Below are 17,116 nucleotides of genomic sequence, written 5' to 3'. Positions count from 1 at the left end.
GCCACTTGAGTCGGCGCTTATCATTTGTGGGGATTAGAGCCTTTGTACTTATTGGTATTGGGGGCTCACTCCCGATGTCTCCCCAGAGGTTATCGATAGACAAAATAATGGGGTTGTGATCACTATCACAGGACTGGACTATAACCATGTCCTGTACCAAGGGCCAACGTGTCAAATCCAGTAAGTAGTCAATCCTACTTGACCCATTTGGTCCAGTGAAGATCATTCCTCCTCCTTTCTCTGAGATGGTTCTACCCTTAGTGGCCCTTAACGTATATTCTAGAGATATCGCTTTCAACTGGAGAGCAGCTTGCGACCATTTTTTAATCGGAGTAAGCTCCAGAGGAGGTTCCCTCCAGACTTTTTCCTCCTTGTTCACATCATTGGCCTCAGCCGAGGTGAGTGTCTCAAATGTTATATTGAAGTCACCAGCAACTATTAGTGGATGACTTTCGTGCCTGGCTTCCAATAAATTATCCAGGACCTGGAGTGTTGGAGAACTACCACCTCTAGTGCTCCTAGCATATACGTTATTTATATCAGCCATCTTACCCTTGCCATTGGTTAACCTAATCCCAAGAATATCCATGCTATTGGTAACCAACACTTTTGCTTCACAATTTAGTGTAAGGTTTACAAGTGTAAGCAGCCCTCTTGAAGACCGGCCATGTTTGGATGGTATTGCTGGTCTATGAAAAGACTTAAACCCTGGAATGAACGTAGGGGTCAAACTCCAGGTTTCTTGGAGAGTGCATATCTCAGTTTGAGAGATAAACTCCAGCCAATGCGGGCAATCAAGCTTCCCCCTTATACCCGCCACATACCATGACATAATTCTCAGCGTTTGCCCATTACCTTTAGGAATGGGAGACTGAAAAGGAATTGGGACTTTCGATTTAGGCGATGCGTGGCAATCAACAATTGTATCCGGGCCACTGGCCCGGGTACAATCACTCAACACTAATAGTGGGTCGGAGTCTTGGGCCATCTGTGAGAAAGGTAACGTACTCTCTGGCTCGCTGGGAAATTAATCAAGATAAGAGTATACAGGGTCAGTGATGCTCATAGGACCTATATTAATATTACTCCAAGAAACCTTGGTGGGGACCGGGATTAGTCAGTCATTCTGCGATAGGGATGAGACGGGAAAATCCCCAGGAATCTGGTGCATATTTTCAGCTTGGTCTGAGGGGATGCTTAATCTTGGCCTAATTTTCGTTGATGGAATTGGGAAAGATCTAGCCTCTAGGGCAATTAGATCATGCACCAGGTGCTCAGAAGCTAAGGATAGCTCTATTGCATCAACTGTACTGTGATTTGAGACATACCTTTTGGCAGATACAATGTCATCTCTAATTACTGATCTGCACCCCCTTATATGCTTCAACCAATGGATGGCTTTGTTTTTTAAAGCTTCAACATTCTTGTACTTAATACAATTTAGGTCTACTTTAGGAACATTGGTCATGGAAATTGATAGAGATAACTGATTGTTTTGCTTGCAATGAGATAATAGAGAAGGCTGGCGAGGTAGGGACACCCTATTGCAATTTGTGGCCATGCTCAGCAAGGCTGGCCTTATCATTAGCCCATGCCCAGCTTGGTCCTGTCGCATGCCCATACTTCTCCTTCCATGATCAACATTTGACCTACGTTGCTCTAGAAATGTACTGTTGGTTTCTCTGGTGCTATGAGTTGGTTGGTAGTCAGAATGCAAAGACAAAACATTACAATCAGGTTGCTTCCCAGGGGGCATTGGAACCTCTGTTTGTAAGACAACATGATTGGGTAATGCAGATAATGGTAGTGAGGGCGGCAGTAAGTGTAGTCTATTGCTTCCGTCTATTTGCTGATAGAGTTTGGATACCAAGGAGATGAATGCCTCAACTCTACTTCTTAGGGCTATAATCTCTCTCTGAAGAGCAAGGTTCGAGGGTATGGAGCCGTTACCAGCTTCCCTTGCTCCCTGTTATAAGTTTGCACTCAAGTCATTATTAATTGAGTGGGTGTAGTCCTTGTCTGTATGCACATTAATACATCCTTACCATTCTATAATTCTACAGCACAAGATGGAGTTCTATAATTAACTCTATACTTACCAAAGAGGTGCTCTAGGAAGTAATGCACAATTTTACACTGGCACCTATTATCTTCCAAATAAAGTACTGCTACCCTCCAGTTGCAGACATATTAGCAATACATTTCCACTGTCTGGAAAACAGCTTCACCTCCATCCTATGTAGAAGGCCAGGTGACCGGAATCCAGATTCAATCCCACAGACCTACTCCAATCCACAGGCTCGCTCCCGTGCTTAATGCATATACCATCCAGGATACATACACAAATCCATACAACATACACTTTGGATGTTTGTGCTAGGATTTGGGTGAGGGCATGGAGTCAGAACATGTCTGGGTGAGTAGGTCTCCACTCTAGTAACATAGATGAAAACGTCCAGTGGAAAATATGTATAAACAAAACAGTGTACAGTGCGACCAGCTCTCTATGTGCTAAGCCCATGACCGGAAAAAGCCCACTGTCAGTAAATGAGGGCAATCTTGGTGCACCCCTGTAGGACAAGACTAGGACCTTACCCAGAGGCAGGCCTAGACCGCAACACAAATGCTAGATTAGCATGATGCCAGGGCCAGATTTTTTTTTAAAGGTTACCAGACACTGCCCTTGGGGCAGATGAAGATGTATATACACCATGCAGGGGAACTTCAACCTTTGTTATTTAGAAACATTTACAAGTGGTGCAAAAATAAATTTGACTTTGGGACTGAAAAATGGCACATCTATTGGCCCCATGGAAATGTCTGACAGTGGCATGAATTTGATACTTTATTTCAATTTTTAGTTTGGAGAGATTCCATATTTTGATGTTCTATAGTTCTTACTGATGGACTTTATGTGCAGGAAGTATACCATTGGCAAACAATGAAAATGTCACATGTGGGTTGCAGTGTACATTTACGCCACCCAACATGAATGACTGTAAATGGGTGGCTTAAAAAGCTAGCCAGACTACCTACAGCCAAAAAGCACTGCAGCAGCACGTCAAAAGAATTCATTTGACATTCAGAAAAACATACCTATAAATATTAGCTAGTCCCACTTCCCAAATTAATAATCCACAATTTCACAATAAGGTTTTTCTATTTCATCTGTGCAGGATTTCACATTTTAGTGGTTAATAGTTTGGGCAGACAGCAAGTGGCACTTTTTACTCCAGCGTATATTGCTTGAGGGTCGGTCAGTGGTATCCCCAGTTATGAGCTGTACTATGCAGTGGTGCAGCTACAGTGGCCAATGCGATGGACAGGTATGGCCACTGGCTGTAAGAGGGTGACATCCGCAGTATATTTAAGGGAACGAGCATATATACACGTGGCTCTCGGACTCCAGAGCTTGCCCGCAACATGGGAGACATCATATTAAGGTAGCACGTCATTGCTGGCATAGATAATGTATGGTAAGGGCCCCATCTTCCATACTCCCCGCAGATCCCCATGTGGCAGTTGCCGGTACTGCAGGAGGAGACCCAAAGTTATGACTAGACACCTTAAATAGTGCCGGAGATTGACCAACTGGGGAACCTTTTCCTAGAAGATGTACACATGTCCTTACAGGAAATTGTGGACACTTATGGCATTGAACCGGGCCTTTTTTGTCGTATCATGCTGTAAAGCAAGCAATCAATACAACATGGGGTCTAGGAAGAGGTGAGCCTACCCAGGCACTGGCACTGCATGCCATGGTGTCACATGGAAGCCCACAGAAAATCATTATGGCCCTCTACATTGCACTGAGCTCGTCCTACTGTGGGCCAGATGGATGACGGGCCTTCCAATGCCACTCACAGTCTATGGTCCTGGGCGCACTAGCATGTCAAGGAGGTTTCACATAATCCACGCTTCCGATACACACAATTTAATTATTTGCATCAGGCATACCTAACACTGCAGTGCATCAAAGGCATGTTTCCCAAGACACCCCATGAATGTCCCAGATGCAGAACAGTTGGGGTGGGTTTCTACCATATGTTCTGGGTGTGCCCGGTGGTGCAGTGGGCCTGGGGGAGGTTACAGTAATCACTGCCCGGTCTGGTGGCTCAGTGTACTAATGCGTCCACTGCAGGAGCCTGTGTTCGACCTCATGGTCACAGGTTCAAATCCCAGCGGAGAGGCACATACTGCTCTGGTGTTTTGTGCATCCTGGAAGTATATTTTCACAGGTATTTTTTTCCCTTTTTTGTTGCCAGAGCAGTATGTGCCTCACAGCAAGAAGTAGATGGATTCATCGTGAAAAGTAAATGAGATAGAAGACACAAAGCATATGCCCTACAGAGGTCCTTTCAGAATCCATCTATGCAGTTAAACAAACAAATATATATCGAGATGTGCCCCTATGATAAGTCAAAAGCAAAAATAACAGTTGATGGACAGAATGCAGAACAATGTCATACATTCACCCCAGTACAGAGATCTGGGCCTAAATCCATCGTTTTTTTGCACTGCACACCACCCCAGTTCAGACATGGCCATATGCAAATCAGCATTGACCCTGTGCCTCATGGGAACAGTCCAGCTCGAACTGCCAAGCCATGCCTTTCCTGGACCGGAATCAAGCATCCTAGGACCGGTTTCTGGCTATCAGCCGTCTTCAGCCAGGATAGCTTGACTCCAGTGGTGTGGAGAGCATGGGACTCACGTCTGAGCATACCCATCCCACTCGGGGTGACAAATGCAAAAATAACAGTTGATGGACAGAATGCAGAACAATGTCATACATTCACCCCAGTACAGAGATCTTGCCCTAAATCCATCATTTTTCTGCACTCCACACCACCCCAGTTCAGACATGGCCATATGCAAATCAGCCTTGACCCTGTGCCTCATGGGAACAGTCCAGCCCGAACTGCCAAGCCATGTCTTTCCTGGACCGGAATCAAGCATCTTAGGACCGGTTTCTGGCTATCAGCCGTCTTCAGCCAGGATAGCTTGACTCCAGTGGTGTGGAGAGCATGGGACTCACGTCTGAGCATACCCATCCCACTCGGGGTGACCAATGCAAAAATAACAGTTGATGGACAGAATGCAGAACAATGTAAATGTAAATATAAATTGATACTTGTATAGCGCACTACTCACCCGCAAGGGTCTCAAGGCGCTTGTACGAATACCGCTGTGGAACCATCCTGGCTTTCCCTGTGAGGCGTCCACTCCTGGGCACCCCCAAGGTGGAGTCCAGGCATCCTTAGCGTTGTGGGGCCATTGTGGAGATTAGGCAAGCTATTGTCCAGAGTTGCAGAGTGGGACTCCTTGATTGGAATAGGCACCGAGGCAGGAATTATCAGGTCTGTGGAATTTTTAGCCCAAGACCCGCCGAGGCGGGGAATTGAACCCTGGTCCCAGGCTAGACCTCTGCATCAGGGTCTGCCGTTATAACCCTTGAGCCACAATTCTCCACAATGTCATACATTCACCCCAGTACAGAGATCTGGGCCTAAATCCATCGTTTTTCTGCACTTCTTACCACCCCAGTTCAGACATGGCCATATGCAAATCAGTCTTGACCCTGTGCCTATGATAAGTCAAGGCTCCAAGCATATGGAGTCAGTGGCCTGACAGAAGATACAGAATATTTGAATGCCCCGCTTTTGCTCGCACAAACACGATTGGAGCAGTCGCTAAGTTCTTTAGCAAATCCCCCATTCTTTTCACCCGTTACAAAAATATTATATGCAAACTTAAATGTCCTGATGAAGATGGCGACCAATGATATTTTCCATTGAAACGTACGTCGGCCAGAGAGCGTGACACCCCAGACTTCAGCACAGCAGTCGAGAGTGGATGCTGCCACCCCGTTTTCTAACCATCTGTGCATGCAGTGTTGGTCTGGAGCATAGTATGGTAGTGTGAGTATGCTAGTGATATGGTTGTGGGTCATTTGAATGAGGTATGAGTGCAGGGGATTGTTGTTTTTCTTTTTTCTATTTAAACTGTGTAGCAACAGCTTTTTTATATTCTCAATACAGATGTAAAATTGAATTGTGGTTGTTGCAAGAATGAAATGTTGCTAATGTCAGTTTTCAAATGTTGATAAAAATGTTCCTAAAAAAAGAAAAATGTAATAAAATATGAAATAACTGTAATCAAAGTTGGTGGTTGGAGAGTAATATTCTAGAATGCCCCATTTTTGAGCTTGAGACAGCCACCATCAAAGAAATAGAGGTCGTGTGGAGATTGCTTTTGCAATTCTAATTCTTTGACGCTTTCCTCCTCCTCCCAAACCTAGTTAGTAGGGGCTTGCCTTTTTCATATTCCAATCTTGTTTCACCTTTGTGTAAAAAAATACACAGTTTCCTAAATATAGAAATAGTACACTGTCTCACTTCTAAGGAGGGATGCAATGAATTCCTCTCCCAAGGGACCGAAACTGATCTGTTGCTCACACTGATGATTATTCTATGCAAGCCCTCATAGCACGATAGTAAATTCTGATTCAGAGTCAGCATTCTGGCTCAACCATCTCTGTACATCCAGTCCAGAATAGAAAAACCTCTTATGATGACTGTGACTGGATTTTCTGTTGTCTAGACTAGAGTGTAAATATCAATCATGAACCCTGATACTGTTTTTATATGATTTTGTATACAACATCACACGTTTGAGCACTGCAGCAGTCTTTACTATATCACTTATTGTACTACTCCTTTTGTTGATCTAATGAACAAAAATTAATATATATATATGTGTATGTGTGTGTGTGTGTGTGTGTGTGTGTGGATAAGCAGAGGCTAAACATATTTAGTGCATATTAATTCATGAAAGTAAGAAACATGAATGTTACAATCGAATATCAAATCAACGAAAGAGTACTAATAATAATTATAATACAAAAACATTTTTGAGTACAAAAAAGAGGCAATGAGGAGTAAATAACTACCACCATCCAGTGGGGGAAATATTACACCCAGACAAATAAGGTGAAAACGACTACACCTTAGTCGAAAAAAAGAGAACCCTCAGGCACCAACTACATGTATTGGTTGCCATTGTCTTCATTGGGTCCTTGTAAAGAAAACGTGAAAAACTACGTAGTCAGAAAGACGGAAGTGCTCAATTAAAAAGAGTAAGGACCACTCCCCAGACCAGAATTTTAATACAGGGGTGGCTCTGACTTAATTAAAAACAATCGTGCAAAGTCGGACATATATAGGTTGAGCTAATTAGAACCCAATGTCCTATGAGGTCGACATGTTTCTTGCTTTGAGCTTAACCTCAGCTCAGCATTCATCAGGACCAAGTGAACCCTGGCCCATATGTTACGTGCTCACTACGGCAACATAATCATATAAGGCGGGGTGTCAAACTTAATTGTAAAAACAATTTGATTTAAAAATGCAACACTTATCTGTTAGTGTCCACACACCGACTTTGGTGCAGAATCCATGTCCTAATGGAGGGATGAACAATCTGAAATAATAAAACAAATTTAGTATTGTTTTGATTGTCTCCTTAGTTTACTCCTCAACAGTTATTTCCAAAGAGGTCCATTTCATATAAACCCCAGAATATCCATGTGTTAATTAGCTAGTGTAATTGTTAAATAAAATTGCAACATCGTAATTGGCGGCAAAATCAAAGTTTTTTAAGAATGACATTAATTCCACTTCGATAAACTACTACGCCGTTTATTAAACTATGTATCATAACACAATGGATTATAATACCTAGTTGCAATAGGGAGGCTTTAGACTAATTGTCAAAAACGTTCTCTCGAGCCCGACATCAATTCTGATGCAAACAGGCCCTTGAATCTTTTCTCCAAAAGAAAGAGGATGCGCACATTTAAAAACATCTCTAACATGGGACACTCGAAATGTCAATTAGAACCCACTTACTTAATGTTGATAAGGAAATTACCCCTTAGGTCCGTGGCGGGGGAAACCTTCACGTTTAGATAATCTGCGGGCACAATAGGAAATAGTCATTTAGTAAAAATTCAGAACACCGCCGTTCTTATTCTGTACGCGGGTTCGCGCAATGCCATTACACTACCACACTATTGTCTTGCAGGTTTTACTCACTTGCATCCAAACGACTCCCCGCGTAAACACCTATTCGCTCACACCCACGGCCTGTAAACAACGGGCCCGTGGACCGGGGTCGATGATATAGACGTCACCCGAACGTGCCATACGTGAATAACACGTGACTACTAAACTGGAGGCGTCTATTTCTTAAAGGGACCATTGGTTTGTATTTCTAAGCGTCTTTCATTAGCAGGATTCAAAACGCATTGCTTTATTATACGCTCTCACTTACAAACATTCCACGGTTGTGACAAAGAAATTCGTAGTCACCGCCGTGGTTGAGGAGTAGGTATTTAGTATACCGTGATGCTAATCATTGGTGACGTTGCAAAAAATGAAACTTCCAAGTATGTTGGAATGACCATCTCTAAAAAATATATATTCATTCCTTTAAGTCTGTTGATAAATAAAGGTAACCATGTATGGGGAAAATTTGTACCACATCTTCGTCATAGATGATTTAGTTGTAAGTAGCAAAAACGTACTCATGAATGATAAAGTTTTTATCTTGACTATATACACGAGCAATAAAGGAAGCAGTTATCGTTGTTACTCACAGATCTTAGACACTGAGGATGCATCTGTATTATCTCTTTGTAGATGGATTTAGTCATAAACATCATATTAAAGAGAGTGCAGGCTAACGTCTCATAACAGAACCCCACGGAATATCGTCATTCAACCCATGGGAATGCGTGGATAGGCGATAGATCCATCTCTGTTCCTTCTCAAAGATGGTACTTTCCCGTCCTTGTTGCATTTGTTCTATAATCGTCCATTTAATATCGTTAGGACAGTGTCCATGGTCAAGGAAATGAGTAGTAAGCTTTGTCGTTCCTTTCCGGCATCGTACGTTACTGCGATGCTCGCAGATGCGTAATTTGATTTTACGTGTGGTCATTCCCACGTAATTAAGGTTACAGGGACAAGTAATTAAATAAATCACATTCTCAGAATTGCAATTTGTATGATCCCTCAAATGCCAAAGTTTTCCTGTTTCAAGGTTCAGTGTTTTACTAGCAGTCGTCAGGTGGCACACACTGCAACTGCCACAAGGATAATGCCCAACTACTGGGGGCAAACCCCAGGCGTTGAGAACACTATTATCATGAACTGGATTTGTATTCTTTGGGCGTGTGTGTACCAGTGCGTCTTGCAAACTTCTCTCTCTTTTATAGGAAAACAAGGGTTTCTGCCATTCACGTCCCTTGCTGTTCAAAATTTGCCAATGTCTACCAATGCAACGACTTACAGCATTTGAAATATTGCTGTAAGTGGTCACACAGGTCAGTGGGGTTTCAATTGCAGAATCCTTGACATGGTTTTCCAAAAGGGCCTCCCGATTTTGATTACGGGCTCTCTTGTAGCTTTGTTTCAAAATTTTTGAAGGATAACCTCTATTACTCAGCTTCTGTGTAAGCTCTTCAGCTTGTTTTTTAAAAACTTTAACATCACTGCAATTTCTACGAATCCGTAGGTACTGACCAAACGGCAAATTTGTCCGTAAAGGACGGGGATGAAAACTCGAAAAGTGTAACAAGTTATTTTTGCTCGTTGGTTTGTAGTAGGTTTTAGAGGTCAAATGATCCCCTACTTTAGTAATGGTTACATCTAAGAACACAATAGACTCTGGATGATACTGATAGGTAAACTATAGGTGAGGGTCACATGTATTCACCCAGTCAAAGAAGGCCAAGAGACTTTCCTCTGATCCACGCCAAATTAAAAGCACATCATCAATGTACCTCTGCCACAGGAAAACATTGAGTGTGTAAGGATTCGTTGCTGACAGTATGTGAGTTTTTTCAAAATTAAATACATACAACCCAGCAATACTCGGGGCAAAAGTACTGCCCATGGATGTCCCTGTCTTTTGAAGATAAATTGTATCTTGGTATTGGAAAAAATTCCGTTTGAGGGCTAATGTAGCACAGTCGATGACAAAACTACGGGAGGTTTTATAATCCCACTGTTCCTGTTCTAGAACATCAGCCAGTACCTTCAGAGTGGCGTCCTGTGGTATACAAGTATACAAACTCTCTATATCTAGAGAGACAAGGAAACAGGGTTCATCGGGCATTTGGATATTCAAAAGCATTGATAGTAAACTTTTGGTATCTTTAATGTAGGTACTAGTAGCCTGAATTAATGGTTTAAAAAAGAAGTCACAGTACTTAGAAAGTGGCTCCAATACGGAACCGATTCCTGAAACGATTGGTCTTCCCGGTGGGGGTGACCTGTTCTTATGTGTCTTCGGCAAACAATAAAAGTACGGTATCTTTCCTTCAGAGGTAGTCAAAAAGTCTGCTTCCTGCTTACTGATGTAACCATCTCTTTCAGCTGTCATTACAAGTTCGAGTATTTCATCTTTCAAAAAAGAGGAGGGATCATGTTCCAAGATCAGATAGTTGTTAGTATCATCAAGAAGACGTCTGCATTCTAAATCGTATGCAGAGGAGTCTTGGATTACAATGCCACCGCCCTTGTCAGCGCTTTTAATCACTATCTTCGGATTCTTAGCAAGGGAATCAATGGCTTTGTACTGATTAGCCGTGAGGTTTTTATACGGTCTAGGTTCATCCATGTTTTCTACTTCATGGAACACCGCCTGCTCGAATGCTATTAATTCTGCTGGCATCTGGTGTGTAAGGGGTGTGAAAGTAGATTTTTTTCTAAAAGTAGTGTCATTTGTTGTTGTTTCACCTGCATCTTGGTTGCGATGTTCAAAGAAAACTTTCAGTCTCAATTTTCTAAAAAAGTCGTTAAGCTCGCAGAGCAATTTGAAACGATCTAAACGGGGTGTGGGGATGAAACTCAAACCCTTTTCCAAAACTGCTATTTCGTCGGTGGATAAAGTGACTGATGAGAAATTAGTGATCAGACTCTCGAATTGCTCGGACCTGCCCTCTGCTCTTGGGTCTTGCTCCGTGTGTTGTCGCCCACAGACTCTGGTACTTGCCAGTGGACCTGGTTCATACCTCTCCTCTTGCCCCGTCCTCTCCGTCCAAACCCTAAAAAATGTTGTGGGTACATATTGGGTTGAAAAGGTGTTGGAGGAGGGGCAAAACGTGGGTTCCAACCCATTTGTGGCGGAAAGAAAGGTTGGTTATACGGATTTGGGGGAAAGCCACCACCTCCTTGTTGTTGATAGGGTAACCAATGGGGGGTGTTTCGATTCTTCCCTCCCCGTCCTCTCCCTCGTTTATTTCCCATACTGCTAGTGCTTGAACCGCTAGAGTTTGAATCATCCGAAGTATCGGAATTATAGTTTGTGCGGTTAGGTGGTGCATACTCAGCAGTCGCATAGGGATATGTTTTATCATACGACCATTTTTTCAAGTCTTTCTGAAACTTGAGAACCTTAGATTGGGCCAAGTTGTCTTTATAATCATTGAGCTCTTTATTGAACTCCTCGAGTTTCTTTTTAAAGCCTGTTATGGTAGTTTTTATATGGGTCTCAGTTACCTGTATTTCCACTAATAAGGCCTCCGACAGGCGTAATGCCGTTTTTATGATCAGGAGGGCCCAATCGTGTGTACAATGCCAGGCAATCTGAGCCCATTCTTTTCGGAAGACACTGTCTTCTAAAAAGATACGGGGGGCGTTAGTCACAAGGAGACCCTTAGGGGCAATTTTGTTTGTCAAGTACTCCTTCATCATTGTGCCATGTAAGATGGCTCTAATCCGACTGCGTTTTTGTTCTCCTAACTTGTCCCAATCGGAAGTTTGCGATATGGCTTGAGCCACTAAGGGATCAGCAAAAAGTGACGGGTCATTAAGTAAGGCATCGGCCTCTTCCCGAGAGAAAGAGAGCCCCGAGTCCTCCATGCTGAGTATATGTTCTGTGCACGTCTCAATTGGAGAAAAAGATTCTAACTAAAATTATTATACTCTCACAGCTGCACGCTGTAAAGCATGAACCACAACAACAAGAGAGAAAGGGTCATTAAGTTACTCTTGTACCCCTTAGTTGTTACAATCGAATACCAGAGATTATTCTAATGATGCTGAAGTGAGTCCTATATCTCCGTTTTTCTGATGTTATGAGTAGCCTGGTCCTATTGGGTTAAACGATTGTCCTTCTTCAAATATTCTTCTTGAAATGGGTAGTTGCTGAAAGCCTGGCTAGCCAAAGAATGCATTAATTATTCTGTACCCAGTAACATTTTAACATGCAGTATTTCATTGTGATTCAGTGTGAGCGATCTGACTCAACCTATCTCTGTTGTACTTCCAGACCAGATCCCAGTGGCCATGGCCCAGAAAACCACCCAACTCTCAGAAGTCCTTCGAGAGGATTACCTCAGCTGCAAAATTTGCTATGAGCTTTACCGGACCCCCAAGCTCCTGCCATGCCTACACACTTACTGTGAACAATGCCTAGAGCAGTTGGTCATAGAAGAATCCCTGAATTGCCCCGAATGCAGGATCAAGGTGCCAGTTAAAGATGGGGTGAAGAACCTGAAGAGCAACTTTTTTATGAATAGCCTCTTGGAGCTCTTGCAGCCCAAGCAAACTAAGGACTTGGTTTGCAGTGTGTGCGCCACTGCCGAGAAGCACCATACAGCCGTTTCCCGCTGCCTGGACTGCCATGACTTCTTGTGCCAGTCATGTTCCCTCGGCCATGGCTGCACCCGTGCCACAGTTAGCCACAGGGTGGTGGACCTGGAAGAGTTCTTGAATGGGCAGCATGACTCAGAAGTCCGATCCCGTCAGGAGATGTTCTGCTTGGACCACTCACAAGAGCCTTTGCGTTTTTTCTGTGACACCTGCAATGCACCCATTTGCAGAGACTGCCGCCTGCTGGGCCACTTCCAGCATCATGTGATATCCATGGCAGATGCCAGTAAAAAGAAAAAACCCGAGGTGAACCAACTAATTGAGGGATTAGGGAGCAACATCAGCAAGATTATCCATTGGAAAGAGGAGGTAACTGAATCACTAGGAATCCTTTCAAGAACAACAGAGACCATCAAGGCGAGCATAATCAGCTACATAGATGAGGCCACTTCCCTGCTACAAAGCCAAAAAGAGGCAGCTTTCAAGGAGCTGGATAACATAATTGACCAGGAAACGGCTTCATTCCTTGGAGTGAAAGGTGAGCTCGATAACCAGTTGGACAGGGCTGTCAGCAGCCTGGAGTTTTCCCAGAAGATGATGGATTTTGGAAATGACTCCGAAATCATGTCCCTTGAGAAAGTGATGCGGGAGAGGATTCAAGAGCTTCAGTCCTTTACTCCACAAAAGCAAAAACTCAGAATCCCAGATTTGGTCCTAAATGGGAAGGAAATCCTTCCCCAAATTAAATTCTTCAAATTAGAAATATCCACGAATGACTCTGAAACCCAACCAAATTCCATAGCTCTTACTTCAACGGGCTCCCTTCCAGTAGGAAAGGCTTCCACTGCCCCAACTTTTCAGACATATCAGGCCTCAGGAACCGAGCATAAAAAGCCTCCACCTGAAGACAACGTGATCCTACTGCTACTCTGCTCCTTTGACATGCAGCAGGATGATGATCAGTATATGTCAAAGATCACAGGCATTGCTGCCTTCCCCGGGGCTGGGGGCATCTTGCTGGCAGATCAAAGTAATGATGACATTAAACGTTTTTCTATGAATGGTGACCTCCGCCGAACCATCACACTAAATGACAGTGGTCTGTCACCTTGTAGCATCGCTGTATGTGGAAACACACTGGCTTGCTCGGCCAATAATTACCTTTTTTTCATGACATTAGGTGGGAGATTCCTTCACAAATTAAAGTTACGGAGCAACCAAGATGACCCCCAATATGCAATAGCCTCATACAGTTCACAGTACATAGCAGTCAGCGAGGGAACCCTTTGCTCTGTCTCCCTTTATAACACAAAGGGTGAGTGCCTCGAGCGAATCAAGCCTCGTGGATACCAGGGCGTAAGGTTCCTTTTCATTGCTATCAACCAAAATGAAGAGTTTATTGTCTGTGATGTGGCTAAACAGGAGATTGTGATCTTTAATCGGTGTGGTGACATCATTCACATTATGAACTCATCTAATTCCCCTTTCACTCGGCCTTTCAGCCTCTGCCTGAACAGTAGCAATGATATTTTTGTGGTAGATGAGGGTAGAGTGATCCAATTTTCAGAAAATGGAAAGGATGGTAAGGTGGTGCTGAGCACAGAACCAGGAGAAAGCAGACCTCAAATGATTGTTATAGACAGTGGTGGGTGCCTTGTCTTGGTTGACAAGGACAATAATGTCAGGTATTATTGTTGGTTTATTTAGAAGTGTGTGGTGACACAGTTCTTTGGCCCACCAGAAAACATAACCTTATCTGTCACAAGAACAACTTTTGTCATTATCCATATTTTCTCCCCTCCCCCAAAATATTAAACTTTCTCCTTCCAAGGAAATGTTTCAAAACAGGGCAATGCTGAAAGAAAGTAGAATTTAGCTCCAATTATGAAAGAGCTATTCTCTTATCCATTGACTTATGGAGATATCCTACTTTACTTGAGAGCCTCGGTCATTTGTGGATCCTGGATTCAGCAGCTTAAAAGGCCAATGGTACCCATTTTCTTCTTTTTTAATGGATGATGAAAAATACTGAGGGTCCAGTCATTTACTGTTAGGCTTGTAGGACTTGGCTTGACTTTCCTCTCCCCTGCCCTTTTACTGCAGCACAGAGGTTGATGAATTGTTTTGAGCTTTATTTGTGGTAGTGGAGTAAATCGACAGCAAGAGCTCTGTTGCCTTCCCTGGTGCTTGCTGAATATGAGGTATAGACAATGTTCCTGCAGATAATGTGTTCTCCTGCCCCAGACACAAGAGTGGTGGACAGTAGTGAGGACAGAGGCTAAATAATATTGAGTTACAAAAATGTTGAGTTACAAAAACAGAATGTATTTGATTGAAATAGTCTATAGGAGAACAGTAATGGCAAGTTTCCTTAATGAAGCCATGTTAACAAAGAGAATATTATTTCTACAAAGGTAAAAATAAAATATGGTACGTGTCCCTAATAAACCTGTAGGCCCCGGGCAGTTATACATTGAATAACCCAATCAGTTCTATATTGAGTGCTTACCATACGTAAGTGCCTGCAATCGCCTTGCATGTTTTTTAATTTCAGGCACCTTTTATCTTCTTTGGAGCACAACAGAAATGCCTATGTACTAAAATGCCCTTCAGTGTGAGTCTGGACTCAGTGGAATGTTCTTTTTATGACCGCTTTTACCTAGGTGTGCGCACCAGGAATTGGTTCTCTGTGCCATTGCACCTGTAAGTCTATAGTGTAAAGAGGTTATGTTGGCTGCGGGCTCTGGGTTCTAGGACCTTGATCCCATTCTCTGTAAACGAGCATTTCAGTATACATGGGGTGCAGGACGGGTCCAGGCTACTCCAGTGTGTATGTAAGTGCATGTTTTAAGAATAGGAGAGGATTTATTTGTATGAAACTATGTAATCCCCCGAGTACTGAAGTAGAGGCCTGGGGTTGTTCTCTGTATTCAGTGCATATGGTATGTCTTAGTTTTGCATATGGCAGAGAGATCTTTCAGGGATAGTTCGGTAAACAAAATGGCTAGTATGGAATGGGTCTCGTTGGTTGTTCCTTTGCCTGAGTTTTATAACGAATTAGTTTATGTTACTGGAGCTGTACTGTTTGGAAGCCAAGAGTCAGTATCTAAGACAACTGTCTAGATATCAGAGTTTTATGCACAAATAAGATGTGGAAACACACTTAAAAAAAATCAATATTCAGCTAGGCTTAACCCCAGAAACAGAATTTCTTATAGTGACACACTAGACAAGTAGAAACAAGCACACAGAAACTCAAGAAGGACCAAGTGTAGCAAAGTTGCCACCTCATTCCTTTCGCCACCACTGTATAAACCGTTTGAATTATAAATCCCTCCTCTTACTACAGTGGTGATATGGGAATATAATAGCCTTTATTTCTCCGTGGATTTAGTCCATCTCATACTTGATTAAGGCTTACTATAACCCATAATGGTCTTAGCTTTAGATTTTCCTGGTGTATTTTTAAGAATTGTCGATATTACTATGAGCTTTTTCTTTAGAATCAGTAATAATCATCACAAGTAGTAATCACATGGTGTGTTCGACTCAATGTCTGGTCCAATTTTAGAATGTTTGCTTTTCAAATTCGGTGCAATTTTATATCTTAATTCAAATATAATATTTTTATATATTAACATTTTTTGTCATCAGTCATAACATATTCAGTGTATAATTTTTATAAATGAAGTCTTAATAAATTTTAAATATACAAGTAGACTTTTATATAATTACATTCATTGCACATCTTAGACATGTATCAGCATAGATCATTGTACTAGAATGATGCTGTTACTATCCAGTTTGTAACAGTTCTATGCCCGTATTGTCTTTATCTTGAAAAAATGTTCCTTTTCCCACCTAGCCTTTGTTGTGGTACATTCTTATGACAGTCATCTTGATATAAAGGTGTTAGGAACCACAATTAGTTTCAGTGAAGGGATCGTGGACCACATTTGAGAGTTTTTGAGGTGAAGGTAATTTTCGAACCGCTAGAGGTTTGAACAAAGAGAAGGAATCAATATATGTGGAAAGTATCACAGAATAAAAGGGATGTCAGTAGGGACTGGCCCTAGAATGGGGAAAGGTACCATGTTGACTTTTAAAGATTCTGATGACAAAGACAGTGCACAAACTAGAATTATTGAATTTGAAAGGAAATATGTTCTATGAGGGTAGCAAGATAAGGGAAACATCCTTTACAATGCAACTTTTACCACGCAGTGCTATTACAACACAGGTTTTACAACGAAAACCATTACAGCGCATTGCGCTGGGGGGCGCTCTAGGATAGGGAATAGATTTAATTTACTATCTAACACCTTCCCTAGTGTCCACGGGGACTGGAGTTGGAATAGTAAATTAAACTATTCACTATCCAGCACCCCAAAGCGCTATGCGTTGTAATGGTATGCGTAGTAAAACCTGCGTTGTAACAGCATGCGTGGTAAAAG

General features: G+C 42.5%; 1 protein-coding gene across 2 annotated transcripts in view; it reads left to right on the top strand.

Moving 5' to 3' along the window:
* LOC147730801 (E3 ubiquitin-protein ligase TRIM56-like) overlaps window positions 1–16,843 on the top strand; it is an 86,268-nt gene extending 69,425 nt beyond the window's left edge. For both annotated transcript variants that reach the window (XM_086955622.1, XM_086955623.1), the window contains exon 2: window positions 12,340–16,843. In XM_086955622.1, coding sequence (XP_086811748.1) covers window positions 12,357–14,369 — 2,013 coding nt within the window. In that variant the 5' untranslated portion in view covers window positions 12,340–12,356 and the 3' untranslated portion in view covers window positions 14,370–16,843. The remainder of the gene's footprint in view (window positions 1–12,339) is intronic.
* The last annotated feature ends 273 nt before the right edge of the window (window positions 16,844–17,116 follow it).

The sequence above is a fragment of the Lissotriton vulgaris genome, chromosome 2_1 (assembly GCF_964263255.1).
Source record: "Lissotriton vulgaris chromosome 2_1, aLisVul1.2, whole genome shotgun sequence".
In the NCBI taxonomy this organism is placed as follows: domain Eukaryota; kingdom Metazoa; phylum Chordata; class Amphibia; order Caudata; family Salamandridae; genus Lissotriton; species Lissotriton vulgaris.
The sequence above is the reverse complement of the archived record's forward strand: the minus strand, read 5'-3'. Positions and strand labels throughout refer to the sequence as shown.